The 19,463-nt window shown below is 38.8% G+C and overlaps 2 protein-coding genes across 3 annotated transcripts in view; one reads left to right on the forward strand and one right to left on the reverse strand.

The window, feature by feature from the left end:
- Positions 1 to 19,463, forward strand: part of NR6A1 (nuclear receptor subfamily 6 group A member 1) — a 236,684-nt gene that overhangs the window by 137,224 nt on the left and 79,997 nt on the right. The window lies entirely within an intron of this gene.
- Positions 8,547 to 9,040, reverse strand: LOC120236290 (60S ribosomal protein L21-like). Its single transcript, XM_039239012.1, has one exon. It carries the CDS (start codon positions 9,021 to 9,023, stop codon positions 8,571 to 8,573), a length of 453 nt encoding a protein of 150 aa, XP_039094943.1. The 5' UTR covers positions 9,024 to 9,040; the 3' UTR covers positions 8,547 to 8,570.

A 19,463-nucleotide genomic window follows, 5' to 3' on the forward strand; every position in this document is an offset into this window, starting at 1 on the left:
TTGGTGTTTCTCTACCAAGTGGGAGAGAGAGATCAATGAATAAGAACAGAGTTGCATAATCTGTGTAATGACCAGTCTGAAGAGCAGCAATTATAATGATAGCAACTACCATTTTCTTTCTTTATTTTTCTTTTCTTTAACATTTATTCATTTTTAAGAGGCAGATATACAGAGCAGGAGCAGAGAGAAGGGGAGGCATAGGATCTGAAGCAGCCTTCAGGATCTGAAGCAGGCTCCAGGCTCTGAGCTGTCAGCACAGAGCCCGATGCAGGGCTCAAACTTAGGAATTGTGAGATCATGACCTGAGCCAAAGTCAGACACTTAATCAACTGAGCCACTTAACCAACTGCCCCACAACTACCATTTTCTGAGGGCCTAATCAGGATCTAGCTCAATGCTAGGTACTAGAGATAACAAAATAGGTTGGGTAAGGGACCTGTTCTGGAGAAATTTGCAGTCTATTAGGGGAGATAGATTCATAAAACTGGTTGTCATATTACAGTAAAATCAGCTTAGTAATTCCGAGAAGTACAGGGTGCTGTGAGCACTGAGGAAAGATGTGTCTGAGACTTAAGAAGCAGTACAGGCTAGCATTTTTAAGAAAGAAATCATGTGTTTGACTTTTCTGTGTATAGTTTGGCCTTTGCCCACTTTCATAATCCATTGTTTGAGTATTTTCCCACCCCTCCCAAGCCAAGTTAGGTTCCTTCATTGTTATATATGCCTCTTGGACTTATCACGCTTGTCATACTTATCACACTTACCATTAAATGTTTCTCTACATAATTGCTTAATGTATGTCCCTTCTATTAGTCTGTAAGGGCAGAGACCATGCCAAGTCTTGTTTGCTCTGAATCCCTATCATGAAGATTGTAGGCACCCAATAAATATTTGTTGAATGAGGGAATGAACATACTCAAGAAGCCCTTGAATTGTTTCAACAGTGTATAGTGTATCCGAGGTTTAGGAAAGAACAAGCCTATAGTCTTGAGGAGGAAACATCCCATGCCAGATTAATTGTCCTCATAGGGACATTGTTAGGTGGCCAAACCTGAGTCTTTTACAAGGAAATCCCTTTGGTTCTGAGCCACAGTGCAAAGTAGACAACTCTGACACTATGCTTTCTTTTTCTTACATTTTCTACTTTGTCAGTTTTGGACTAATGACACACAATTCCCTGAAGAAAAAACCCACAAACCAAAAAACAAGAAGTGAGTGATAAAGTGGCTGATGTAGTTTTTTGATCCCCAGCATCTCACCCAACAGCTCCTCACTCAAAGTCAGTAAGTGATTGTTTTTCTTTGAAACTGCCAACTTTGCAAAGGCACTGGAGTAAGCGAGGTATTTCTCCAGGTTCAGTCAGCATGTATTGAGTATACCAGATGTGAGGCTGAACCTTTTTATTGTTCTTTCTTTTTGACTTTTGAGGGTCAGAGTTTAGAATTGACCTGGGCAGGATTTGTGCCTGCCATGAGGAGGGGCTGGTGAGACTCTTTTTTTAGGAGTGTATCTGTCATTAGCTCAACCATTCTATCCCTTACATCTAAAAAAGTACCAGTTGCATAACAGTAAGTACTCAACTCAGTAAGTATTTGAGTGAATGCATCTGTGGCCTTCGTAGCACACAGGCTGTACCACCTTGACCTCTGTTTACTTTTTTTCAGGCAGATATCACTTTCCTCTCTTCTCACCAGGACACTTCCCACCTTTACTCATAGTAATTGTCCTTATACTTCCTTAACAGTCAGAAAAGATACTGAAATTTCTTCTATTTGCCTTTTGGGGGTTGCTGAGTCCTTGGTTAGGTGGAAAGATGGCTTATGGAATTGATACTGAAACAACTCAAAACATAGCTTGGCTGGAAAGGTGTGTTGTTCTGTCTTTTGTTTAGCCTGTCTGGAAATATTAAGGCTTAGAAAATCCTAGAACATCATAGCTGAAAGATATCCCTGTATCAGTATCAATATGTCCTACAACTTTCTCATTATGCAGATGAGAAAGCTGAGCCCCAGAGAGGTATACTATGCAGAAGGTTATCTAGAACCTAGTCCTGATCACATTGCTTTTTTTTTTTTTTTTTTTTTTTTAAGATTAAATAGCTCTGGAAGGAAGAGCTCATTCACAAAAAGGCAAAACTTTTAAAAATGGGCTTGTGTTGAAGCAGTAATTCCAGATCACATGACATTTCTGTTACAAGTCTGTTAAAAGCAGCACTTTGCAAATTTGGGAAGATTTCACAGTCCTCACAAATCTTAAGAATTCCAAACCCTTGTCCTAGTCCAAAAATAAAGCAGTAGCTGTTGGAATTGAATAGGTTTCAGTTTTTCATTTTTACAGAAACAAGTGCCAGTAGAGTTGCAGTGATCTTTGGGGAGAGGTTCTTGGCCCCATTTTCCCTACAATGTATGCATCTGACAGCTGGCTCATCATTCTATTTTTAGACATAATCTATGGGATTACAGAGTGGTTTCACTTCTTTTAAAGCTGTGCTGTAGAAATGCAAGCTGTGTAGAAAGTGGTTGTGCTTTGGAGCAATTTGGAGACTAGTTCATAAGTTAAAATCTTTTAATTTAATTGACTTATATAGCTTCCTTTATCCAGATATTTTACCATAAAATCAACCTCCAGTTGTGACTGTATTCTAACTAATTTGAAAAACATAAATGCTAAAATGCAGAAATACTAGAAGTGGAAATAATTTTTTGCTACTTTAGATCATATAACTAATTTTCATTTTCTTCTCTCTTGGTCTTAGGAGGGACAGTAGACATTCTTTTAAAAAATTTTTTTAATGTTTATTTATTTCTGAGAGAGAGACAAGAGTACAAGTGAGGGAGGGGCAGAGAGAGAGGGAGACACAAAATGCGAAGCTGGCTCCAGGCTCTAAGCTGTCAGCACAGAGCCCGACTCGCGGCTCGAACTCAGGAACCACGAGATCATGACCTGAGCTGAAGTTGGACACTTAACCAACTGAGCCACCCAGGTGCCCCTAGACATTCTTTATAGGGCTTTAAAACCAATTCATAACAAGCATTTATTAAGCACCTACTACCATTTATTGTAAAGAAATTCGTATCCCAGCAACTGTACTTGCCCGATATATTCATTTACTTTCTAATAACCATAAAAGGTAAAGGATGGTGTCCCTATTCTTTTTTCTTTTTTTAAAATTTTTTAAATGTTTTATTTATTTCTGAGAGAGAGACAGCGTGAGTAGGGGAGGGTCAGAGAGTGGGGGAGACATAGAATCTGAAACAGGCTCCGAGCTGGCTGTCAGCACAGAGCCCGACGCGGGGCTCGAACCCACGAACCTTGAGATCATGACCTGAGCCAAAGTCGGACGCTTAACCGACTGAACCACCCAGGCGCCCTGGTGTCCCTATTTTGTATGAGAAGCTGAGACTTTAAGCAATTGAATAATTTACCTAAAGGTCAAAAGTATGAAATAGAGCAAGAATTAGAACACAGGTCTTTCTGATCTCAATGCTCTTTCCCTATGGTCGGCAACCTCTACTAGTTTTTAAGAAGAAGCTGACTAGGGCCGCCTGGCTAGCTCAGTCAGAAGAGCATGCATCTCTTGATCTTGGGATTGTGAATTTGAACCCTGTGATGAGTATAGAGATTACTTAAATAAATAAACTTAAAAAAGAAGCAGCTGATTGGCACAACTAGAATGGCTAACTTCAGAAAGGTATAATGATTCAAAATTTAATTTTGGGGGATATTATGTAGGTACTGTAATGTAAAATAGAATTCACCTATAGCTCTGTGATCATACTTGTTTCGATTTCAAACTGTCATTTTGCAGGGTCTGTGAGTGAAAAAATTTAGAAAACATGGTTTACTACTTTAGCATCTCAAAAGTTTTCTGGAAAACCCTCTTGCTTTTAGTTCACAGAATGTTTAACAATTTAACAAATGGTAAATGAGATAAAGTTGCCATAAAATTTGGAGGAAAAAACCCATATCACTGGAGGTTAATCTTACCTGTACTAGTGACTACTTTTATCTAAAATAGCCACACCAATGATTTAGAACTGGGCAGGCATGACTTTATCATTCTTTACATTTAAATGTCTAAGAAGCTACAGCTACAATATGTGTGTTTATCCAACACTGTACACAGAATGATGTGTTAAGACAACAGGAAGAAACCATTCTGTTCTCCCAGGAAATGGTGAAAGTTAGAAGCAGCAGTGCATCTCAAGAAAGTGAGAGGCCTAACCAATCAGACTTTGATAGCTTTGGGAAATGGCCTTGAGAAAGGAAAAAACACTCAAAACGTAGACTTAGGTCATCAGTTCTGCCTACTTGGGGCATTTAACTCCCATTTTGAGCTTCAGTTTCTTCATTGTGATAAAATGGGATAATGAATGGTATCTTCTTACAGAATGATTCTGAAAATAATGATTTTGTGGATTTTTAATAATCAGGATTTAAAGATCAATGATAACTCTTAAAGAGTATGTTTTGAAACTACTTGACTTATAACATTTTACTAGTGATGTAATTCCAACAATAATTACTGTTTAAATAACCAGCAGTCATGCTGTGTTTCAGGAAAATACTTTCTAAGCAACTGGTTTCTACTTGACCTATTTTAACGTAGGTGAGATTGAATTTATTTGGCCCAATAGTAAACAATTCTTGTTTCCTTACTCATTATCATCATTCTGCAGATTCCTGTCCTTGGTTGGTAGGCTGTGCACAACAGTACAAAATGTAGAATTAGTTTCCCCTGTTAAGTGTATGCAGTTGTGGTAGGAAGAACATGGATTAAGGACAGATCTGGAAAGGCCGTCTGATGTGGGTAAAGGGAGGTAACTGCATCAGACAAAGGCCTTTTGGCCTAGCTGTGGCTTGACTTGTCACTTGCACTTGAGGTAGCCAACGCAAGGAGAATGTGCTGACCTACTAAAATTAAAAACAAAGGCCAAACATGGTTCCCTCCAACACCATCTTTACCCCATCTATATTTAGTTCATTGGGATCACTGCACTTTCTGTTGCTTTCCTTTAAAACAAAACAAAACAAAACAAAACAAAACAAAACACTCTTGGGACACCTGTCTGGTTCATTCAGTAGAGCATGTGATTCTTGATCTCAGGATCATAAGTTCAAGCTCCATGTTGGACATAGAGCTTACTTAAAAAACAGAAAAAAACAAAAACCCCTCTCCTGCTTGTGAAGATGTTGCTCTTTACTTCCAATCTGTTGCTATTATGGAACTGCTCACTTTGACATTCACAGGAAACCCCTCAGCCTGTGGATTTCCAAAGCCTGCAATCATCTAGTGCTGCTTGTGTTCTACCCTTTAAACTTTTTGCCATCCCACCTCTAAAAGTGAATGGAGGAAGGGAAAGAGGTACGTCACCTACACTTTTTTTTTTTAATGTTTATTTATTTTTGAGAGAGAAAAAGAGTACAAGCGGTTGTACGGATAGAAAGAGGGGGGACACAGGCAGGATCCAAAGCATGCTCTCTGCTGACAGCAGCCAGCCCAGTGTGGGGCTCAAACTCACAAACTGTGAGATCATGACCTGAGCTGAAGTCAGATGCTTAAGCCACCCAGACGCCACCCCCCACTATTTTTAAAATAACGTAGAGACTATTTAATATGTGTCTATTCTCTAGTCTGAAATGGGTGGGTCAGTGGTATCCATCTGATCCCAGCTATACCATATTCTAGTTGTGTGATCTATGCCAAAACATGTCATCTCAGAGCTCAGTTTTGTCATTTGCAGAAATGGGAAACATTATTTTTATCTTATTGGTGTTAAGTGTTGAATAAAGCAATATATGTGAAAACACCTAGTACAGTGCTATTAGCACACGGGAAGTACTCAATAAATATTCTATTCTTGGGGCACATGGGTGGCTCAGTTAGTTAAGCATCCAATTCTTGGTTTCTGCTCAAGTCATGATCTCGTGGTTCGTGAGTTCAAGCCCTGCATTGGGCTCCATGCTGATGGTGGGGAGCCTGCTTGGAATTCTCTCTCCCTCTCTCTTCCCCTCCATTGCTTGCTCTCTCTCTCAAATCAACTATAAAAAAATTTTTAAATATGTAAATCGTATTCTTGTCTTCCAAGAGTGTTTTCTAGGTAGAACAATAGTGATTCTTGGACTTAGCCAACAATGCATGTATTAATCACTGTATTATTCTTTCCTGTAAGGACAGCTTCTCAATCTTTGTCCTCACATTCCATTTTATTATTGAGAAAAACTTTTTAAGTTCCAGGCAGCCCGCCTAAAAGTGATTTGGGGAACATATAATAATTTACAAATCAAGATCTGTTATGCTGGAGCAAAAAATCTCCAGAGATAAACCTCTGGTTTTATGCATGACATTTCTGTTTATTAGAGCATAAGATGGTCACTGTTACTTCTAAACAAAACTGTATCCTAGTTGTATTAGGATTCTCCAGAGAAACAGAACCAACATGGTATATGTTGGTGGGTAGGTAGGTAGGTAGAAATTTATTATAAGGAAATACTCACATGATTTTGGAGTGAGCCAGTAAGTTGGAGACCCAGGAAAGCCACTGCTGCAGTTCCACTCCAAAGGCTGGCAGGCTAGAGACCCAAGAGAGCTGATTTCCTAGTTCAAGTTCAAAGTTAGTCTCCTGGAGAATTCTTTCTTGCTCAAGGGAAGATGTCTAGTCTTTTGTTCTGTTTAAGCCTTGAGTGATTGGATGTGGACCACCCAGCCTTGTCAAAGGCTATCTACTTTACTTAAAATCCACCAATTTAAATGTTACTCTCATCCAAAAATACTTTCCTGGAAACACCCAGATCCAGATACCCAATGACCTAGCCAAGTTGACACATAAAATTAACTGTCCCACTAGATTTAATGAAGAACACAAGATGAGAGATCCCTGTCAATATTGGTCATTTTTGTGCCTCTTAATAATAATATGATTACAGCTCTTTTCAAAGTACTTTCACATACATTACCTCAAGAGAACGTCATAGCATCACTTGAGCAACCTCAAGTGAGGTTATCAGAGTAGAGATAAAAGCCATTTGTCTGAAGAGGGTACCAAGACTGAGACAGATTAGGAGACTTGGCTCAATGTCTCACAGCTACTGAGTGGCAGAGCTACAATTTGCCCAAAGCCTGTAACTTTAAGCCCAGGTATTTACCTCTGGGCCATTCTCTCTTGTAGCAACTGGGGAATTCTGGAAATGGTTTTGAGAGGCTAGTGACTTTTCTTCTTGCAGCTAGTATGATACTCCTCCTTGGAACCATTTTGTGAAAGAAAGTTAACAAAATATATGTTGGTGGAACCTAAAGCTCCTTTTTTCAGATGACTCTAATGACGCTCTGAGGCAGAAAGAGAGGGTGGGGGACAGAGGGAAACAAAGTGGGGGGAGGGAGGAAGGACGTTAGTAGCAAAAAGAGTAATGTCAAAAAGTAATTAGAGCAGGACAAATGGATTGTGCTGCCATGTTCAAGGCTGTTATTTCTGTAGGCAGTGAGGAGGAAGGGCACTAATGCAATGTGACGGATCTGGAGCAAAACCCAGGGCACTGCGCAAACTGCAGAGACTCAACCAATGGCAAGGCTCAAATCACAAGGTTTGATTGAACAATATTTAATATCTCAAAGAGTTGTTTCATGTTGTTTGGAAAAACTATTGTGTCAGGGGACCTACTTTCTTGATTTCAGCTTTTGGGAAACAGCTTCATACTTCTATGTAGGTAGTCAGTGTGTCCTAGGATAACTCCCACCCCAGCATTGTGTCTTTGCACATCCCCATGATAGGCAGGTACATGATACCAACAGGGATTTTGGAAGAAGAGATGCCTAATACGAAACTAATTGGGGTATTACCTTTTGAGAAGGAGAATGAAATAAAATATTATCTATATTCAACTTGGTATTGGAAAATTGACCTATGAAATGGCAGAAAGTAATAGTTTCATCTAAAGACAGGGTGCTTTGATTTGCTAGCCTAGCCAGTCTGTGCCTAGGATCCCACTGCTGCCACCATGTACAAGGAAACTGCTATAGCCCTCAAGAAAAATAGAACTTCATTTGCCGAGAAGGAGATCTTCACAAAAGATTGACTCTCTCCTCTGTAAGTCACCATACCTTAGAAGTCTGTTATTAGTTGCTGCCACCACTGTGGCATGTTAGTTAAGAGCTTGTGCCTTAGTACTCAGACATTCTTGGGTTCATAATCTAGCTCTGCCCTTTGTGAGCTGTTATATCTTGGGACAATTACTTAACCTCTCTGAGCCTCAATTTATCTCTAAAATGAGGATAAGAAGCTTACTTCCAAACATCTTACAAGATTTTGGTGACATGATACACAAAACATTTATTAGCACTGGTGCCAGGCACAAAGATCCCAGGAGGAGCAGGAAGAAAAGGCTTCAGTGGGGAGTTTGACATCTGTTCTTCAACTCTCTGGTGTAAGCAGACATAAATGGTTTTTCCCTTAAGACCCCTCAGTATAGCCGAGATAGGGCTAGAACGATTAAACCAAGCTTTCTTCTTCTTTTTTTTTTTTTTTTTTTTTTTTTACAGTCTTGAGGTCTTTTATTTTATGTTTTTACATTTATCATGCCATGAACTCATAAGGAATGGGCTCCAGCAGCTCAGGCTCCTTTCCATTGGTTCTCACGAAGTGTGCTTCTCTGGGCGGGGCAGGCTGGCGCTTCAGCTGAACCCAAGTACCCTTCTCCTTAGCTTCCTTCTTTTTCTGATCATTTTCTTTCACACGCTTCAGGAAGCTGTCTCGGCTCTTTGAGTGCTTAATATGCTCAATACGTACATTAATTCTCTTAGCAAGAATCTTTCCCTTAACTTGCTTGTTTACGACGATGCCAGCAGTTTTGCCGTGGTAACATTTGTGGGGCATCCCTTTTTGAACAGTGCCCATTTCCTTGATGTCCACAATATCACCTTTCTTGTAGATTCGCATGTATGTTGCCAAAGGAACAACTCCATGTTTTCTAAAAGGCCTAGAGAACATGTAGCGAGTGCCCCTCCTCTTTCCCTTTGTGTTGATCATTCTGGCGAATTACTGGAAGATGGTGGTTCCGGCCGCCCAAGCTTTCTTCTTAAAATTTTTTCATGTTTAGTTATTTTGAGAGAGGGAGGCCTCTAAGAACTGTTTTCCTTTTTTTTTTTTTTTTTAAAGCCAGCCCCAGGGAGGAGCAGAGTGAGAGAGAGAGAGAATCCAGGCTGCCAGCATGGAGCCTGACATGGGGCTCAAATTTATGAACCACGAGATCATGACCTGAGTTGAAGTCAAGAGTCGGACACTTAACTGACTGAGCCAACCAGGCACCCCATGAGCTGTTTTCCAAGGTTTCTTTCTCTGTGTATAAAATCATGTAAAAATTAAACCCACTTGTCCATGGTGCCTTTCTTGTTCAGGATCTACATCTCTAAAAGAAGGCCCCAGGAGCTGGAGTTGAGCTACTTCCTGCTTTTTGGTTAGATTTTTCAGTACTTTTCTTGGTCTACCCAGAATTCCAAAACCCTGTTTGTTTATGGCCTGTGGCTTTTTCCTGTTGATCTCACCTTCTCTCTAAGCCCAGATCATAGTAAATATCTGGTATGAAGACAAAAATAAATCCCAAATAACTTAGAGTGGTCCAGAATTTGTAATTTCCTGATCTTCTATCTTTTTTTAGTTTACCAGTTATTTCTGGGACTTTTTCCCCCCATAGACTATGATTACGTAAAATTATCTCAGTTGTCAGCCCAAATGTCCACTGACTGGTGAATGGCAAAGAAGAAGTAATATATCTACCATGGAATATTACTCAGCCAATACCACCTCACACCAGTCAGAGTGGCTAAAATGAGCAAATCAGAGAACTCTAGATGCTGGCGAGGATGTGGAGAAACGGGCACCCTCCTACACTGTTGGTGGGAATGTAACTGGTGCAGCCCCTCTGGAAAACAGTGTGGGGATTCCTCAAAAAATTAACAGTAGAACTCCCCTATGACCCTGCAATAGCACTGCTAGGAATTTACCCAAACGATACAAGAGTGCTGATGCATAGGGGCACAGGTACCCCAGTGTTCATAGCAGCACTCTCAACAATTGCCAAAACATGGAAAGAGCCTAAGTGTCCATCAACGGATGAATGGATCAAGAAGATGTGGTTTATCTATACGATGGAATACTACATGCCAATGAGAAAGAATGAAATCTTGCCATGTGTAGCAACATGGATCGAACTTGAGGGTGTTATGCTGAGCGAAATGTCAGGCAGAGAATAACAGACATCATATGTTTGCACATATAGGAGGATTAGGAGGAACTTAACGAAGGACCATGGGGGAGAAGAAGGGGAAAATTAGTAGTGGGGAGGGAGGGAGACAAACCATGAGAGACTCTTGAATGCTGAGAACAAACTGAGGGCAGATGGGGTGGTGGGAGAGGAAGGGGAATGATGAGCATGGAGGAGGGCACTTGTGGGGATGAGCACTGGGTGTTATATGGAAATCAACTTGACAACAAACTATTTAAGAGGAATATTACTCAGCCATCAAAAAGAATGAAATCTTGCCATTTGTAATAACATGGCTGGAGCTAGAGTATATTCTGCTCTACAGTCAGAGAAAGACAGATACCATATGATTTTACTGATACATGGAATTTAAGAAACAAAACTGATGAACATGGTGGGGAGGGGTAGAGAGAGGGAAACAAACCATAAGAAACTCTTAATGATAGAGAACAAGTTGAGGCTTGATGGAAGGAGGTGGGTGAGAGATAAGCTAGATGGGGGATGGGTACTTATTATGGAGGGCACTTATTAAGATGAGCACTGGGTGTTGTATGTAAGTGATGAATCACTGAATAATACTTTTAAAACCAATATTGTACTGTATGTTAACTAACTAGAATTTAAATAAAATTTTGAAAAGAAATATCTCAGTTGCCAAGATATAGTGCTGAGTGTTATTCAAGAGCCCTGATCTTTTTAGCAGTGATCAACAGAAAATGCCAAGGCAGCTGCCATTTTGCCTGTTCAAACTTATTTTTCCATCTTTAAATTGGGAGTCAGGGAGATCCACTCACATTCTCAATCCAGGTCAGAAACAGTTCACACAGAACCAGTTCTTTCTTACTGCAGTTCTCTGCATGTAGTCAGCAAAATAAGGAAAATATAAAATGTGGGAAAGTATTGGTTGATCATACTGGGCTTTTGTTGCTTTCCTAGTTGCTTTCCTGGTGCCGGAAAGGCCTATAGAGACTGCTGATGCAGGTGGCCTTTTTATAGCAAAAATGGTTGCCAAAAATAAGCCATCTGGCAAAAAAAGAATATGCCATATGACTTATGGTTTGAATTTTATCTCTTGTCCTTTCTAGTCTTTCTGTACAAGATGAAATTCAGGATGTATTTATAATAATGTTCAAATTAAGCTTTTTGAAATTTACAATTATTTTTGATAGATATTAGAAGCATATATTAAATCCCCACTACGTGCTGACCATTTTTTGAGATACTGAAGTGGAAATTTCTTGTTGCTTCTGGTAACAGTCTCACGTTTAGCCAGAGTGTGTAAGGGGGAAAAGCAACTTTAATAAAAAGTTTCTTAAATGCAAATTTATTCAGAAAGTTAAAGAATTAAAAAAAAAAAAAAACTCCTGTCCTTCAGTATTAAGCCAAAGTATGATCAGTGTATGGTGGTTATCCCTGGAATCTTAGAGTTTTTCATATTTATTGATTTGGTTATATTTTAGACCTGGGCTCCAGATGCTTTACTTGCTAGCAGTGGTGATGCGCTAATTATGCAACTTCTCTGAGCATCATTTTTCTTTTTTCTTTGAAAGGCATGGTCCTTATATTGTATACTTCATGTGATGTTTGTGAGGGTCAAATAGGATAATGCAAGTGAACGTCCATTTCTAAGGAGCAAGGCATTTTATGAGAATAAATTAATGCATGGTTCAAGGGATCTTTTTTCCCCAACTTTTTTTTAACAACTTCATTGAGGCATATTTTATTTATATACTTCACTCTGATTGTACAATTCAGTAATGTTGAATAGAGTTACCCAAGTTGTGTAACCATTCCCATAAGTCAGTTTTAGAGCATTTCTATCATCCCAGTAAGACCCCTTGTTCTCTTGTTGTTAATCCTATTCCCAGCTCCTTTTCCAGGTAATCCTGATCTGTCTCTATAGATCTGCCTTTTCTGAACATGTCCTATAAGTGAAATCATTTAATATGTGTTCTTTGTGTCATGTTTCTTTGGCTTAGCATGATGGCTTTGAGGTTTGTCCATGTCATAGCAAATATGAGTAGTTCTTTCTGTTGCTGAATAGTATTCCATTGTATCTATACACACACACACACACCCCTTATTACATTTTGTTTATTCATCAGGAGCTGGACATTTAGATTGTTTCCAATGTTTTATTATAATAATGCTATGATCGTTTACATACAAGTCTTTGTGTAGACATATGTTTTTATTTTGAGTATAAGGATACCTTTTTAATTATAAAAGTAATACCTGCTTGTTCTGAAAAATTCTTTATATACAGAAGTATAAATTTGCTGCATTAGTCACCTCCCTAATTATGCTTCCAGATGTGGTGGTGGTAGTAATGAATAGTAGTAATGACTATCATCATCTTCTGAGTGTTCTGAGCATTTGCTGCATGCCAGGCACTGTTCTGATGTGTTTGTGTGTGCATGTTCAATTCAATTTGATTATTTCATATACAGATAAACTTGATACTCTTTCCCCCCATTTTATAGATATGGAAACTGAAGATTAAGGATTCATTGTAAAGTCTTATTTCTAGTAGGTGGCAAAGCTTGTACAGTTTGTTGTAATGTCTTCCAAACTTTCCAAAATATGCAGTTTTTGAAAGCAAAAGTTATATACTTATTTTATTCTGTAGCTTTCTTTAATTTTATTTAATTTGTCGCAGAAATTATTTCATGGCAGATTTATAAAATCTCATTATTTTTTGTGGTTACATGAATGGATATGCCAGGATTTGGTTAATTCATCTGTTGTCAGTGGATATTAGGTTGCTTTTATTTCTTCTCTATTATGAACAGGGCTGCAGTGAATATCCTTGTATAATACTTAGCTTACTTGTGACATTACTTTTGCAAATCCTGGAAGTGAAATTACCAAATACATTTAGATTTTGATGTTGTTAAATTCCCCTCCCCTCCGAAAAGATGGTAAATAACATCCTCCTACCCCCTCAATTCCCTTAACCCTGCAATCAGGAGAGAAGAGAGCCTTCTCCTGAGGGTTTTCCCGCCCTCATCAGTGCTACATCATTATCTCTGTAATGTAGGTTACAATTATAAAAATGTTTCAGAGAGAAGTTAACGTATCAAGGAGGGGCAGTGGTGAATAGCTGGTAGAGCAACAGTAGTTTCTAGCTTTTGATAGGTAAGGATTGGCATTTATCTAGGCTCTCAAGAGCTGCAGTATTGTTCAGGTTACTTTAGAATGACTCACCTGGTTGATCATCGGAAATGAACAGTGACACATTTCAGCCACAGCAGTTTCCATTTTCTTTGTCGTGTACCCTACATACTATGGCCTGCTGGCTTCTTTCACCTCATGGCTGCCTGCAGTCTTCTTGCCTGGCCTCCCACTTAGTTTAAAGTGAAGCTGAGAAGATGATAGACAAGAACTTGGACATCTGTGTTAGGTAAATGTTCATCCTTTCCATTCTTTCTTTTAATAAAACTGCCAGAATGAGGTCAGCAGCTTAGTACTACTCTTTTTCAGTCTCCCCAGGAGTAAGTCTCCAATCATGTCTGTTGCTGGGAGGATCCCAGTTGGCATGGTCCCTGTGGCCAGTATAGCACTATCTATACACCTCTCTAAGGGGGAGGTAAGTTTGCCACTTTGGTGCCAGTAAAGAAATCAAAGACACAAGTGTTGGATCTTGTTAGTTGTGAATGATCCTGTTATTCTGCAGGAGCCAGCACCTACCACACCTTACAGATCTTGGGAATCCTAGTTAGCACTACCATGTAGATTTTGCTTTTGTCTTTTGACCATCCCTTCCCTCTCCAGTTGTCCTGCTTGGTGTCTTCATTCTGAGGCCCTGTTAGTTTGGGGGATGCTGCCCTCTTCTGGTAGACTGCAGGATATCCACAGTAGTTTGGATAGGTGTGATTATTCAGGGAATTGACAAGGCCGTATGGAATCAGTCATAAAGCTTTCTGTAGTCTCCAACTTCATGAACCAGTTCTAAGACTTTGCTATGAAAATAATTTAGCAGGCATTAGAAAATATACAAGTATAGAGATTTTTACTGTAATAGTATCTATAGTGGTAAAATAATAAAACCTAGATATCTAGAATTTGAGCTTTATAGCTGCTAAAATTGGCTATATAAATGACAACATGGAAGAATGAAAATATTTATCACAGAACAAAAGCCATGTAGAAATATACTAATCGCAGCTGTGGGAGATATCTCTTATGTAGGATGATGGCTAATCTGCAATCTTCAAAACTAGTTGTATAAAGCTAGGATGATTCCCTGTGATATTTCACTTATGTTGTTAGTAAAACAGTATGCCCGTACATTCCTTAGTGTTGTTATGTGTACACACAAGCGCACACACACACATATGTCATTCTTTTCTCCTGAAACAAATACCTGACATTTGACTGACCTGCTACAAACACCTCTATGGTGTGTGAGCCTTCTCCAGACCTGATTTTTCTGGGACAGTAAGGTGGTACCTAAAACAGTCAGCCCTGCTGTAACAGGAATTTTCTAGGCAGTCTTTTTACTCATGGCATCTTTTATAATAGAGGAGAGCCGATAGAATATAAACATTATTTTGTGTGATTTGATGAGGGCCTGACTGGCCTCTGTGGTGTGGGTCTCTTCACCTCAAATGATGCCCAGTGGACTGGTGACAGTCTACAAGTTAACTGATCTTTCTGAGAATTTTCTTTTTGTAAAGAGCCTTAAGGAGGGAAGGGAGACTTTTGAAAAACCAAAACTTCTATTTTCTGAAATTAAGCATCTCATCATACAACATTTGGATGGGAACGAAAAATATCAACTCATATAGCTTAATCCTTTTTATTTAACAAGTAAATTACTCAGTTTTTAATAGGGGCAGGACTAGGATAAGGCAAAGGAGATACCTACGCTGCAAAATTTAAGACAACATTCATTATCAGGGTCATGCAAGTGCAAAGATTAGCCCTGTTTCTTAAACAGTCCCTACATGTCAGTACCTACTGTGTCAGGCCTTTTGCTCAACTCTAGGGAAAACATCATTCCTAATATGATGGGATAGATTATTCATAACCCTTTCACAGACTGAGCCTAGGGCTCCGGGGTCCTGCAAGAAGCTGTTAGGTTGAGCAGGTTTTGATCAATCACTTGGCTTTCAGCTGCAGGTTTAACACAAGGAGGGGTAGCTCACTAATGAGTTAATTCTTAAAAGTGTGTTTTGTACTTGAGATAGTCTGACTGTTCCTGTGAAATCAACAGATTGTTACAGATTTATCTGAAAATCACTTCCAGCTTGTATTACCTACCTTCCTCTGACCCCCTGCCCCAAGATGTACTTTGCTGTCCTTCAGCCCACTTTCAAAAGGATCTTAACACCAGGATAATGCCTGCATTGGTGTGCTAGAGATTGTGTCCAAGTCGTTGGGTGAAGAGGTGGTCAAGGCAGGCCTCTGCAGGTGATCAGAAATGGATTGCCTGTCTACTGCCTGACTTCATTCTGGGCACATAGCAGAGGGGAGGGAGGATGATTGACTGAGTGATAGCCTGACTAAAATCCAGAATGAGTTGCAAAGTGACCAGGTAAGATAGAAAAAGTCTGGTTTCTTTTCTCCTTAATCACTTCTCCATTTCTTGGCTTTTCCTATATTAATGAATATTTTCTTCTACCTTTAAAAAATTATAACATCTTCCAATGATTATCCTCATACATATATCTTTGAGAACATGTATGAGTATTTCTATAAATAGAGTAGTAAAAGTAAGGTCCTTGGGTCAAAATGTGTGCACAGTTTGAATCTTGATAGATACTGTAAGCTGTATTCAAATGGTGTATCAGTCACTGACAAAGTATAAGCAACTTTTGTATTTTCTCAGACCTTCTCCAACACTGAAATATTCTCAGCATTTTAAATTTTTTTGCCAATTTGGTGGATGAGGTATACAATAGTGTATAATAGTTGCTTTACTTTGTGTTTTTATTAGTGACCTTTTTGTTATTATTCATATTATAATCAAGGCATCTTTGCTTGTCTTTTTCTTACTGATTTGTAGGGTTTTATGTTTATCAATATGTGTGTGTTTGGGTGTTTGCGTTTTAGAAATTAGATATTTATATAAATGCAAATATGACCGTCATTTCCTTAGTGATGTCTGGGTTTTATGTGTGTGTAGATTTTGTTTTTTATTGTAACCCTTTTCCAGTTCAATTTTGGTGTGTGTGATTAGTTCTTTTACAGTTCACGAAATTCCTGTTTCAGGAACTGTCAACGTATTTTATGGCCAAAGAAAAAAGAATGAATTTTTAATTCAGAAAGGTGATAAAAACCAAAGTAACATGCCCTTTTGGATTATAGACTTGTGACCAGGCTACCCTCTTCCTCTCCCCTTTGCCACAATTATATTTGTCCTTTTCTTAATTATCTTTTTTAAAAAAATACTTTTTAATTTTAAGTATTATTTTTACTGAAAGTAATAACTACATCACACTTGTGCTTATAAAATATTTCCTTACACATTCTACTTTGTTCCTCAGAACACTCTTGAGTTAGGACAGTAAGTATAATTGTCCCTGTTTTATAGATGAAGAAATTAAAATATATAAGATTATATGTAAGTAATAAGTGGCAGAGGTTCTCTGACTCCAGTTCTAGCTACAGCTCATTTTAGTTATCCAAATTCCAAGAATGTTTGAATATTGATATATAATCATTCTTTTATTGTTCATCTCTTTAAGAAACATTTGTGGCTCAGCATCTGCTTACAAAAAAGAAAAAAATAAAACTTAAATTCACAAGCCTTTGTTAGATGTTTAGTAGGCGGACAGAGAATGTTAAAAGGTTGGAATAACTGGAAGTTAATGAAATAGTACTTTCCTGGAGTCAACATAAATACTGTGTTGCTGCTTGTTTAATAGCCCTTTACAGTTCCCGGTGTCTGGCTTCTGTAGAATTCACTATACACATACATTTAGAATTGTAAAGGAGTGGATGGTTTTTTAATAGACCAGGATTTCACTTCCTATTGTGTACCTGGCTCCCGCTCCAGAACCCCAGCTGTGTACCTGCCCCAACTCCCTCTCAGAGACCTGTCCTGTCAGTATCATTTTGGTGAGTACTAATTTGCAAATCATTGTGACTCTTGTAGTGAATCACTTACTGCAAAAAGCACTTAACCCATTTTTTTGGTTTAATTTCTCTTTTTAGTAAGCTTATTAAAATAGCATTGCATTCAATGTAGTGTCTTCCCCTGGAAGTTTAGCATTTTTTTAATGCTAGTTTCATCTGAGAGTTCTGTGTTACATGATAGGGGACCTAAGGTCCAACTTTATATGAACTTGATCTAAACACAGATGTTCAGTGGAACCCAACTATCTTATTTTTGTGAAAAGTGAACTTCACCAGGACTGAGTAAACACCATTAAAAGGGCAATACCAGACTTTGAATCCATAATTACATCATTAGGACCAAAAGGGTAAGATTGTGAAGAGCTGCTTTTTAGGAATAAGCTCAAAAGGATTGCCTTAATGCATTTGAGTGTCTCTTGCAAAGAAGATACAGTGAATGGGGAAGTCTGTTCTAGGCAGAGTTGTAGAGGCTTGAAAAGCATCTAAGAAAAAAAGGGAGAATTTCAGTGTGCTGACCGGGTCATCGAAGAAGGGTGAAGACGTTATCTTCACAGCCATTTTTGTGCTAAGTTAATTTACAAAGAGGACTTCTGCTTTTAGTGGTAGATTTTGTCTATGTCAAGATGAGCCTGAGGCAAAGTTTATTTTTAGGATCTATTTTCTGAACCTGTTGGACTTGCCTCTCTAGCTTCTGCTGACTTTATCCATCTCTCTTCCCATAAAGTAGCCATCACCACCTGTCTTACATTCTAACTTTTTGGATTAAATAATGACAAGTAGTTAATCCTAGAAACTAGCCAGTGCTTTTAGATGAATACCTGAGGGCAAGGTGTCAGGGATATTGAATACTAATCAGGATCTTCAGGAAAACAAATTCTGTAAGTTTTCCACTCTGGCTAGTGAGAACAAGAACTATTCCTGGCCTTGTGTGAACCCCCAAAATAATTTCCTCTACTCCTGTTGGGTGGTTCTTTCTTCTCCTAGCTGGGTGTATTTTCCTCACACACATGCACTCATTTGTCCTCAGCTGAAGACTCAAGAGAACCCTCTGCAGATCTCAGTTGCATTCTCTCTATGTAGCCCTCTCTCTTCCACCCCTCTGCCCTGCTAACTCCAGCTGCTCTGGCCTCCCAGACTCCCAGCTCTGAATGCTCACCTTGGGGGAGATTTGTTAGGCTGTCCATGGGCTCTCCCTTCCTATGTTCCAGCCTGGAAAATCTTGTAAGCGGTAAGTGGAGCATTCACAGGACTTTTCCTCTTTGTTTCCCCTCTCAGGAATCACTGTCCTTTGCCACCTGAAGCCCAATATGTGAAGGTCATTATTTTATATACTTTGTCCAGTATACTAATTATACTTTGAGAGTTTACCAGTCAGGAGGTCAGATCTGGTCCTGTTACTCTATTGTGGCCAGATGCAGAAGTCCATTTGCAACTTTTATGTACTTTTAAATACACTTAAATTTTCATAAAAGGGATCAAACTGATCTTTTTTTCATTAACAATATATTATTGTCTCTAAGATGGAGCAAAGAAGGGAGTATGGTCTTTTTTTTTTATCACTTTATTGAGGTATGATTGACATACAGAAAGCTGTACATATTTATTGTGAGTGTAGAGATATACATCTGGGAAACCAGCACCACAGTCTATGCCATATACCTATCCATCACCTCCATAAATTACGTCCTGCCTTCTTAGTATTTATATTTGTGATAAGAATACCTAAGACTTACCCTCTTTGGTAAATTTTTAGGTATCCAATATAGTTTTGTTAACTATAGGCACTATGCTATACAGTAGATCTCTAAGATTTATTAATCTTGTATAACCAAAACTTTGTTTTTTGTTTTTAATTTTTTAATGTTTATTTATTTTTGAGAGAGAGAGAGAGAGAGAGAGAGAGAACATGAGCATGGAAGAGGCAGAGAGAGAGGGAGACACAGAATCCAAAGCAGGCTCCAGGCTCTGAGCTGTCAGCACAGAGCCCGACATGGGGCTCAAACTCACAACCATGAGATCATGACCTGAGCTGAAGTCAGAAGCTTAACTGACTAAGCTACCTAGGCACTCCATTGTATAACTGAAACTTTGTATTTAACTAATATTTGTTTCCCTTTTTTTTT

This window comes from Hyaena hyaena, unplaced genomic scaffold (genome assembly GCF_003009895.1).
Source record: "Hyaena hyaena isolate Hyena2069 unplaced genomic scaffold, ASM300989v1 scaffold_151, whole genome shotgun sequence".
In the NCBI taxonomy this organism is placed as follows: domain Eukaryota; kingdom Metazoa; phylum Chordata; class Mammalia; order Carnivora; family Hyaenidae; genus Hyaena; species Hyaena hyaena.

Excerpts from the sequence above, each read along its gene's own strand:
- LOC120236290 (XM_039239012.1), bottom strand. The coding sequence starts at position 9,023 with ATGATCAACACAAAGGGAAAGAGGAGGGGCACTCGCTACATGTTCTCT.